Consider the following 11,859-nt stretch of genomic DNA (forward strand, 5'->3'; position numbering starts at 1 on the left):
CTATGAATTTCGAATTGGTTGTAAGCCTTGTGACTTTACCTTTCCATCTTTAATACAATTATCAATTTCGTTTAGCTTTTATGTTTATGGGTTCTTTAATGTCTGTCTAGTATATTGGTTAAATGATTCAAAAGTTCAAATATTAACTTTTTAGGGTGTCATGGTCAAAGTTGTCGGACCACTTGTGAGATAGGTGTGTTGGTGGTTGCCTGGAGCAGGGCCTGTGGTTGCACATAGGTGTGCTCTACCATGCTCGAAGAGCTTCTGGGGTCGAGTCGCTCCGGTATGCCGGTCTGACTTTTGAGAAATTACTAGATCCTCACATTCTCTTCCTGTAGGCTCCGCTGCTGCTCTATTATCTTCATATGTTCTACGGTTTGTACGGCTTGGGTGATTTGGAAGATCCAGATAACATTAACCAGTTGAGTTATGGTGTTGGCCTCTTCTTCTTTGGGCTCTATCTCTACGAGTAGGGGGGTCAAGTTTATCGGTGCCACTACGGGGCTCTGAGGCGAGTCCTCCTGTCTGTGGTTGGAGGTCCCGGTAGGGTAACGAGCATCTCCTTGACGAGAGTCAGTGCTTGCAGGTCGCTCATCATATATAAGTGGGGAATTCAAATTGGGTTGAGGATTACTTGCTCTCCACGCTCACTGCAGCAGATAATTAAGATGTGGGGATGTTAGGTGTCTTCAGAGCTTGAGTGGTACCTGCCCTGGTAACGGTCCTTTGGAACACTCTGACGCTCAAGTTAGTAATAAGTGAAGAGAGAGAGAGAGAGAGAGAGAGAGAGAGAGAGAGAGAGAGAGAGTGTGTGTGTATTAAAGTAGAGAGAGTATTCGGACCTTCCTATTAGGCATTGATGGTCTCTTTTATAGAGTATAGTTGTGATGTAGTGGGCCAGCGGGCTATGACCAATGGCTCACTTTAGTCGTTTACATTGGGCCTACAACATGTGTGATGGGCTTGGCCCATATCCCTCATCATATAATATTATGTAAATTCGTTAGATCTTTGGTTGAAGCATCTAAGTCCTCCCGACCCATAATATCTTCACTTATCCATTCGATTTAAAGTTTTCCATTGTTTTTGCTTAAATCTACCTCAAGTGTGTTCATGTTTAGAGCTGATGTATCCATGATTGAATCTCAACTCCACATTCACCATAGCAATTGATATATTATGGAAATTTTGGATATGGATAGCCTCAAACCCTCCTCAAAAAGCTCAACAAATCTGCAAAATAAGAGAGGTGTTGGTTCACCGGTGTAAGCACTCTGATGCTCAAGTTAATTTTTACTGACTCAGATCTAAAAAGACTAAATTAAGAATAGCGGCTAGTATTTTTTTAACATACTTGAAAATTCTGTAAAACCCTTTATTTATAGGTTATAAGCCTTACATAACTGTTTTCTATTAGCATCTTTTTACATGTCAGACTTGTATTGGAGCACCTGGACCTTCCAATAGCAAACCATATATATAAAAGCTTTCCATTGATACGTTTATGCTGGACATGCCTCTACTAGACTTTTCTTTGATTATTATTCTTTGGGCTAAGTGTGGACTTTTTCTTCTTAAAACCTCCTAAAACTACAAGAAAATGTAAATATGAAACTAAAACTAAACTAAAACCTAAAACATAGATGAGAAATATGAAACTAAAACTAAACTAAAACCTAAAACATAGATGAGAGGAGGAAGATGGAAGACAAGCTTCCTTCTTCCTCCTTGAAGTAAATCTAGTTAGAATGATAGAGCAAAGGAAAATAAGAAAAACAAGACGAAGAAAAAAGGAAGGGGATGGTTGCCATCTTTGAAATTTAATTAGCATATGTTGTACAAATACTTTCTCAATGTTAATACACTTTATACCTTCTATTTCCCTTTTATGTCACTGCAATATACACAGATATTGGGCTCCTAACTTGGTGTACCCCATCATCCCACACCAAAGAAGCAGAAACAATAGAACTTTCAATTGTTCCTTCAACTGTAAGAGCAAAAATATCTTCTCACCAATAGAGGAAAATGATAAAATGCTAGGATTCACTTGTACTTTCAAACCTCCTGGAGACTTAACAATTGCTTTGTAAGTGGAATTATCCAATCCAACATTGGTGACAACCCTGTTAAAGACTTGGCTAATGAATTTTTTAGGTGAGGTACTAGAAAGTGCAAAAGAAGGATAATTTAGATCCCAAACTGTAGCATTTATTGCTTTAGAGCAGCTGCTATTATCCCCAGTAACCATTTGGAGAAGACTAGTGTTATATCCTTGTCCACATAGAAATTTTATGTAGTCCATTGGTTCAACATCATATACTAAGCCAGGGTTTATAGCCTTGAGAGGATCTAAATGACCTGCTCCATATGCTAATTCAGCTTCAGGATTGGTTTCAGCATTCATCGGAAAAGCTGGAAAAGACGTAAAAGTAAAAGTTTAAGCTGATAGTTACGGACATTTGGGTAGAAAATTAATTTGGAGAACTCACCAGTGGTCATGATGGCAGACTTGATAGCGGAAGGAGACCATGTTGGATGATATGATTTGACATATGCAGCTGCTGCAGTTACATGTGGACAAGCCATTGAAGTACCTGAGAGTATGTTATAAGCTACAATTCTGTTATCCCCAACTCTTCTTGAAACTGAAGAAAGTGGAGACCAAGCAGCTATAATGTGTACTCCAGGCGCTGTTATATCTGGCTGCACCATATATACATTACTTAATGTATATCAAATGATTTCAACAAGCTTAATTATGTTTTAGTGATAATTTACCTTAAGAATGTCAGGTGTAATTGGATTGGGGCCTCTTGATGAAAATGAGACTACAGAAGGGGCCAATGTGTCATTCATCTCCTTACTTTTATATATTGTGGCACTTGCATTTCTGTAATTCATTAAACTCACCAAATCAAAATTGATAATCAAGATGGAAGTTCTGAGTTAGGTCAAATATTTATGTTCTTATAATTCATGATACCTTGTTGACTTGATGTAGGAGTGAATACTTCTACCATCATGTGAGTCAAGATAGGATGCAGGTAATGGAAAAGAAACAGCTACATCTTTGGGGTCACCATCTTGCATCAAAATACCAGTTGCACCAGCCAAATATGGAACTTCTCCGGTACCAAGCTCATCGCAAAGAACTATTTTTCCCTTCACTAAACTTGGATCTAGTGAATTCTTAGTGCAAAACCTGCATTTTGCATTATTACTCAGGTACTGCTACTTCTTTTAGGAATAAGAAAAACTTGAACAAAGGAGTTACCTTGATAAAGAGTTGTTAAAATTTCCGGTGGTGTTTGGAGCATCTCCTCCGTAGATTACAGGAAACATCTCAGAATTAGCTGTATTTATTGATATACCCTAAATGTACAAAGCACAAATATACATAAGTCAAGTACTTATTTAACTAGAGTTACTTAATGAAACTGATTCAACTAAAAGCTTGCTAAGATCCAGTATAATAGATTTTATACATCTGCAGTTTATTATGTTGTTAGTAAATGTATATGCTTATAATTGACTCAGAGTTCAATCTGTCTTGTTTGATAAGCATTCAAAATCAATTAATTTAATAGTTTAACACTTATTTACATTCAGTGTATTTGATAAATTCAATAGTTTTGCCAGTTAAATGTTCAATTAAGTTAAAATTACTTATTTTAATAAATTAAAATATTTAATTCAAAGTTTTAAGTTCAACATTTTTAACTAATATTTTTATATTCGGTACTTATTTTTAGTATTTGTCAAACAATTGCATCATTTAATATTTCCAGCACTTATAATATTCTACACTTAAAATTTAGGGTAAATAATTTATTAGTCCTCTCCTTTTTACCTAACACACTATTTAGTCCCTTATTTTGAAAAACACATTATAAGATCCTATATTTTGTCAATATTAACCTCTTGGTCCTTCTGTCTATTTTTTTTTTAGTTTTTTAATTGTTATATTTGGCATAATCAGACAGACAGAGAAAATAACAGAGGAGCATAACCATTTTGTATCTACTATAGCTGTCGTGAAAGCTAAAAAAAACTAGCCAGAAAGACCAAATGATTAATATTGACAAAAGATAGGGACCTTATAATGTGTTTTTCAAAATAGGGAGACCAAACAGTGTGTTAGGTAAAAAGATGGGGACTAATAAATTATTTACCGTAAAACTTAATACTTATTTTTTCAGTATTTAATTTTTAGATTTATTAAATAAAAATGGAATTGATAAATTATATTCTTATTATGTAGCATATATATATTATTTTGGATTAACATAATAAATAATTAATTCTAGTATTAGTCTAATTACAACTTTAATTTATTAGCATCCAAAATTCATAGATCTTTTCTTAATGAACAAGTGGAATTAATCAAATATGTTTTTTTTTTTAAGTTTCAAAGGAGAATCTTAACTCACCTAATTAGACAGTGACATTTCATTTGACAACAGAAAAGGAAAAGACTTTGACTTGGTGAAAATATTGAAACAAAGTCAGAAGAATACTTCAATTAATTAATTACCTGGTAAACTCTGTTATTCCCAAGTTGAACATCTGTAATGAACTTCCTGTCAATAGTGCTAGCAGCAACAGAAACATACCATGGAGCAAAATTTCTAAGTGTTCTAAATTCAGGGCCACTATTTCCAGCAGAAGTAGATGTCAAAATCCCTTTTCTCATAGCATGAAAAGCTCCAATTCCAATTGAATCTCTGAAATAATGCCGAGTAACCGATGCTCCAATCGAGATTGAAATTACGTCAACACCATCAGCAATTGCATCATCGAATGCTGCTAAAATATCAGCATCCCAGCAGCCATCCAACCAGCATACTTTGTAAACAGCAATCCTCGCGGATGGAACCCCGCCGCGAGCAGTGCCTAAGCCAAGGCCGTAAAGGCTTGCATTGCTTACTGACCCTCCTGCTGCAGTTGAAGCTACGTGTGTTCCATGGCCTATTGAATCTCTTGGGGACTTTAGATCCTTTGCATCAAATAATCCATCTGATCGGTACATTTTTGCACCGATGATTTTACTGCATAGTCAATATACAAGTTAGAGATTATCGGTTACGGATCCACGATTCAATGACAAAGTGTGCTTGAAATACTTTTTTTTGATATAAAATTTAAGCTTTATACACAGTTTTCATATAGTTTTTAAGGATTTTCTAATAACCAGTGGATGTTAAAACCCTCACGGAGTATTCATCCTTTAATTTAATATTAGTTTAGGTTTTTGAGTTGAATGGTTATTGGATATGATATTGATTTAGAATTGTGAGACATAATAATAAAAACTGGTATTAGATTATCAGCTTAAACTTATGGATTTTTGGACCTAATAACCAATTTTTTTAGACTAAGTGATCGAGATTTTAAATACTGACAATACTATTTATTAATTGAATTTTAGCACATAATACGATAGATATATATTGTACACATTTCAAACTCAATAGCATGAGCGTTGATATTCTTGAATGGTAATAAAGATATTCTTGGACTTTAGCCTTTAAGCTTTGGGTCAACTCGTTCTTTGAGAATAACATATATAATATGTTGCAATACATTAAGGGTCCCTGAACTTGATTTTAAAAATCGATTGTCTCTTTGAATTTTAAGAAGGTAACATTAGCCTCTTAATTTGGTTCATGTGACATAATTAAACTTATATTGCAACGTGGCAGAATAATAAGAAATTTGGGAAACTTGAAGCGTATATCATTTTAATCAAATTCAGAAGTATTAGGTCATTTTAAGAAAAATATAGAAGATCAACCTTTAATAAGTTCAGAAAATCAATAAATCATTTTAAATAAATTTAGAAGGCTAACAATACATTGTCAAAATTCAGAGTGCTAATGGTTTTTTTTTTTTTTTGAGCCAAATTCAGATTTTGAGTCTATATCATATATAGATAGAATGAATCTTATACACATATAGTCAAAATGCAGATAGAAATGATTCAAAACATAAATTATAATTGATAGAGACTTCAATAGTTGAATTATTTGTTAATTATTATGCTAAGCATTAATAGTTGAATTTGAAGAGCTTACTTGTTGCAAGAGAAATTGGAAGATGGTTGACAAGAACCCTTCCATTTGGCAGGAGGAGGACCAAAACCTTCATCATTAAAGCTATGTGATTCTGGCCAAATTCCAGAATCAATTACACCAATTATCACTTCATTTTCCAGAATACTTCTATTTACTTGTTCGGAAAATCCCATGAAATCCCATGATTTTGTCGTATGAAATTCGTTCTTTTGATTGGGGAATACAGATACTACACCTGCCATTTCTGTTTTTCAATAGTATTTATGAATTAATGTATGGACTTTACAAGGAACAAAAATTAATATTAATAGTATTAATTAATTAACCTGCAATCTTCTGCACTTCATTCTCGTATAATTTGGCTACGAATCCATGGAAAGTTCTTTTGAAGCTATGAACTAGACAATCACTAGGCAAATTGCTGCAAATTAGAGTTCCACATCAAACTTATAGCTTAATTGCTACAAAATAACCATATGTACAATCAATATATTCGCTTCTAGTCGTTTAAATTAGGTCTCGAATTTATGCAGAAGTATGTATAGAAATTAACCTGCCGATGGCTTCTTGTAGCATATTGGAGTGAAGTAATGACATGGAAACTTCATCCTTAGGAGGCCTCTCACCCATATACACAATATACGACTGCATAATTCATAATTATGTTAATAAAATAAAATAAAAATATTGAGTTTGTTAGAGAATATAACGTCAGAAATCAAACAAAATACACAATTATAAATAGATAGCTAGAGAAATTTGCCTTCCGATCATCCTGTGCGACTGTACTAAGCAGCAGAATGTTGCTGATAAGTAAGAGAAAACACAAAACTTCTGCTCTTTTGCTTTTTGTCATTATTTGTGTTATCATGTAAGTATGTGTGTATTCATATTTATAAAAGCATATCTTATATAAGAAATGAAAAAAATAAACGTTACTCCAACCAAGTTTATTTTCATGACTTAATCTAATTTTATATATACTTTATGTTCATCACATATTAATTAGCCATCTTCTGGAAACTTAAACATTCTCAAGGCGGGGAAAGAAAGAACGGACAATATCTACATGGTATTGAACTAGGATGTTACAATTGGTATCAGAGCCGACTCTTCACGTACTATGTGTGGTTCGGGGACGAACCAGGCGGAAGCTGGTGGGCCTGTAACGACCCGGTCCGGATTGGGTGGCGCCGGGGTAAAAAGGCCTGAGCAAGGAGCGGCCCTAAGGGATGGCGATAGGGGCAGGAATGAACTGAATCCACATCGGAAATGGAGAGGGAGTGATCGGGCTTATTAGTATAAGATGTGAATCCAATACATGCAGACGCGTTTTAAAGCCGTGAGGCCCAATGTATTGGAATTGGGCCAGAGCGGACAATATCTACGTGGTATTAGACCAGAGTGTTACAATATATGCTTAAAAAAAATCTACTCAGCAGCTCGTCATTAAAATTTCATATATTATACAATAGCAATCATTTCATATATAATAACCTGTAACGCAGAGCATGCTCTCTTTTCCTAATTTCTATTTCAGTCATCTCAATTTTAATATAACAATTTCTTTTTTTTTCTTTTTTTTGATGGATTTAATATAACAATTTCACTTCATATATATTATTTTAGATTCTAAATGCAAAGTTCTATAGCAGCCAAAATAAAATATCTACAAGTACATGATCAAGCATAGAACTAATCATATATCTACAACTATTGTTTGATGAAAAAACTATTTTAAAGTTTGAAAATGAATTGGATTCTATTGACTGGAATAAAATTTCATTGAATGCTAAATGTACATACTGGTATGTAGATACTGGAGTTTGAGCCTTGGGAATAACCAACAAGAGTGGATTAATGGATGTTCCTAGAAGTGTATTGAGAAAAATATTTAAGTCAAAAGTTAACCCCCACACAATAAAAAAAAGTTAACTTTTTGATGGTGGTCGAATTGGGTCCCTCGGCCTTCATGAGATTCATATACTACTCTTCGTTAGATCTGGGCATGGACCGATGAGCCCGTCCGACCCGATATATATATATATATATATATATATATATATATTATAATTATAATATATTTTTATATATATTTTTATAAATATAAATTATTTATACTTAAAGTGTGTGCTGGGCTTTTAGCAAACTTTAAGTATAATAAATTATAATAAATTATAATTATAATAAATTATAATAAATTATATATAATTATAATAAATTATAATCTATTTTTTTAATCAATAAATTATAAGCTTAAAGCTTATGTTGATCCCTAACCTATATCTTGATAATCAATTAGATCCCAAACTACTAAAATCATCAATCAACCCCTTAAACTATTTAAAAATCAACGATTCACACCAGCCATTCAACAGTGATCTAGCTTTTTTAACAATTAATAATAATATAAAAATTAAGATATATCCCTTTTACAACTCCTTCCTTTTTTCTTCATCTTTGGCCTTCTCTTTTGTGGGAATTCTTTTTATTATTATCATTATTATTACTACTAAGTTTGAATTATCTTTACTTTCTAATTCTGTTCCAGAATTTTTTATTTCTTCCCAGTAAAATCAATATTAATTCTCATATCAGTATGTAACTGAATGGAAGGAGGCGAAGGAGAAAGGAAGGAAGATGGCGGCAAGTGACAAGTGGGAGGAGTGTGAAGGGAATGGGGAGAGTAGAAATGAAAGGGATAATCAGGAGGAGGGGCGTCAGGTAAGAAGCACGGGGGTGGAATCGGGCTGGAGAGAGGACCGAGGAAGGAGAGTGAGGTCAGAGGATAGTAGAGGGATGAATCGAAGGATAGCCGAGGAGGAAAACCCTTGTACCGAACAACAGATAGAACTCGGAATTGAAAACCCAGGATCAGGAGAGCTGCAGCAGATGCAAGGCGCGAGATCTGCAGAAAGAAGTACGCAGCAGCAGCGATACATGGGTCATTAGGGGATTCGATCCAACCGCAAGTGAGGAGGTGGCTAAGACCGAGAAATGGCGGACTAAAGTGTAATTTGGATGGGGCAATTTTTGCGGACTCGGGTCAATGCGGGTGGGGGGCAGTGGTAAGATCGGATGATGGTCAGTTTATGGCAGGAGCAAGTGGAGTGGTAAGAGGAGTTCACTCGGCTCGGGTTGTAGAAGCACTAGCTCTGCGAGAAGGACTACTTTGGGCTTTGGAGGTGGATCTTGACAATGTAGAATTTGAGATGGATGCCCAATTAGTGGTTAAAGGGATTAAAGCAAATGAACCAGATTTATCAAATTTTGGAGACATTATTGAAGATTGCAAAGAGTTGTTGAGTAAAAAGACGTTTTCTGTGTCTTATGTTCCGCGACTAGCGAATAGAGCTGCACACCAAATAGGTAGGCAGGCTCGTTCCAATGCTAGTTTTTATTCATTTTTTGACCTACCGGATTGGCTGATAAATGTAATTGAAGAGGATATTAATGCCTCAATCGTTTAATGAATGAGTTTGAGTTTCAAAAAAAAAAAATCAATATTAATTCCTGCTATTTTATCTCTTACACAGTTATTTTTCTCAATTTTGAATTATTGGAGCTCTATTTTTTCAAAAAAGAGGAGAATATACTGTTACTTCTGTCTTACACAAGGCCATTGCCATGGTCAATTAAATTGCTAGCTTTTCTTCACTTGAGTTTTTCAATTTTTATTTTTAAGGTCATATTCGCACAACGGGAACGAGCTAAGAGTAAAAGAGAATTTATTTAATTATGTGTTTAATTTAGATTGCTGTTGACAGGAGGGGTGAATTGCTGATTTCTGAACAAGTTAAGGGTTTTATTGGAGATTTTAGTTGTTTGGGGACCTAATTGATTTTCAAGAGATAGTTTAAGGGCCAATATGAGCTTTAAGCCTAAATTATAATATACTTTAATTGTATTTTTAATTGTAATAAATTATAATATATTTTAATTGTATATTTTTTTAATATGTATAGATGGGCTTAGACGAGCGGGTTTGGGATTCATATCTTAGGCCCGAGCCTAGCCCGAGCCCAAGACCGACTAAATTTCTTACGGGCTGGGCTGGGTTTGGGCTCATCAGGCTTTATTAAAAGCCCGACAGGTCCGGCCCGAGCCCGGCCCATGCCCAGATCTACTCTTCGTGATTGTTTCAACACCATGTAGTAGACCTAATTTGAGGTCTAACGAGATAGTTATGATGTGCGGAAGTTATAGTCAAACCCCTCCATGATCAAAAGTTGACTTTTTTTATCGGGATCAAATTAAGTTTCAAAGTCTTCACGAGATTCGTACTACTCCTCATGGGGCTTCTAACACCATGTAGTAGGTCTAGTTTGCAGGTCTAAAAGACATAATATGTAGAAATTCTAATCAAACTTGAGTTTGTCCATATATTGACTTTTTTGCTAGTGTTAGAATTAGCCTTAAAAGTCTTAATGAAAGTTGTTATGTTCTTCGTATGGTTTTCAATGATTTGGACATTAGATAGAAAATTTATTACATGGCGAAGATCTAAAGTGTCCTAGGATAAACTATAGAACACCTTAATGGGCCCATTTCTTTTTTATATTCTCTTTCTTGTTTTTAATCTGTTTATCTTATAATGTCTGGATTTTTCAACTAAGCTTAATGGACGTACAGATTGTCTGAAATAAGACAGAAGAGTTGTCAAAGGAGGAGCTGGGAACCGGCGACCCTGCTCCAATGTCTAAGTCATTAAAGGAAAGTACTGAGAGATATATAAGATTATGTGAGCTGAAATAGATAAGTGGGTGAATACTTTTCTAGTGTTGTACTTGGTATTTATAGTAGATTTAGGTGTACCCTAGATTTTAGTAGATTCCCACATGACAATGCTTTAGTGGATGAATCAATTACAGTTATATTTGGAAGTATCTATTGCTTCCGCTTATTCTAGAGGTTAATAAGGGTATGTGTGTCCTTTATTGGTCTTATATTTTATTAGGCCACGTGTCTAGCGATTATGCTTTTAAGTGAAGTCACATCTGATCCACGTGTACCCCTTGGTAGTAGTGTGATATCATTTTATATTCTTTTATCCTTTATAATTTACAAATAGTGTAGTCATGTGGTATTGAAAAATGGAATGAATATGAAAATTTAATTGAATTTAACTTTTTTTTTATGAAGATTGGAATTTTTTTATATAGACCGAAAGAAACCTAGCCAACGAGCCCAGAGACACAGTGCATATAATACCAAGTCGGGATCTGATGATCGTGAGTTTTTGGTCCGATTTACCCCATGATGCATTCTTCAGGTGACACAGGATGTCCTCCACCATTCAGTACCCTCATGAGCAATTGCAAACATGTAGGAAAAGGCACAAAGGTGGTAGGAATTAGTCATCTTTTTTTCCAAAAAAAGAAACAACTCATTCTTTGAGGTTGATATCAAGGTACGAAAGTTCTTAAATTAACCATCAATCTATGTTAAAAAAATCAACCGGACCTGTTTTAAGTTTAAAATATTAATTATTTAGACCTTTTAAAACCTAAATAATTTTTAAGGCTTCATGAATATCACAATTGGTTACAAAATTATAATTAAATCATATCATCAAAATTACTTTTCAATGTTTTATTATTTTTCATATATAAAAAATAAAGTATGATATTATATTCTAATTAAAAAAATTTAGATCTCAATTCATAAATTTTAAACATTATTAAATATATTCTAGACACTTAATTTATATGTTTTAATCTTTAAAATATATTAAAAATAATGATTTTATTAGTTTGATCTAATTTAAAGTATTATTTGATAT

The 11,859-nt window shown here is 34.0% G+C and overlaps 1 protein-coding gene across 1 annotated transcript; it reads right to left on the reverse strand.

Moving 5' to 3' along the window:
• Window positions 1-1,891: 1,891 nt before the first annotated feature.
• Window positions 1,892-6,707, reverse strand: LOC136226994 (cucumisin-like). The gene is made up of 9 exons (XM_066015714.1): window positions 6,631-6,707; window positions 6,404-6,498; window positions 6,078-6,321; window positions 4,538-5,051; window positions 3,278-3,375; window positions 2,987-3,205; window positions 2,782-2,893; window positions 2,493-2,706; window positions 1,892-2,415 (listed from the first exon to the last, which is right to left on the reverse strand). The coding sequence occupies exons 1-9, from the start codon at window positions 6,705-6,707 to the stop codon at window positions 1,892-1,894; spliced, it is 2,097 nt and encodes a 698-aa protein (XP_065871786.1).
• Window positions 6,708-11,859: the final 5,152 nt, after the last annotated feature.

This window comes from Euphorbia lathyris, chromosome 4, assembly GCF_963576675.1.
Source record: "Euphorbia lathyris chromosome 4, ddEupLath1.1, whole genome shotgun sequence".
In the NCBI taxonomy this organism is placed as follows: Eukaryota; Viridiplantae; Streptophyta; class Magnoliopsida; order Malpighiales; family Euphorbiaceae; genus Euphorbia; species Euphorbia lathyris.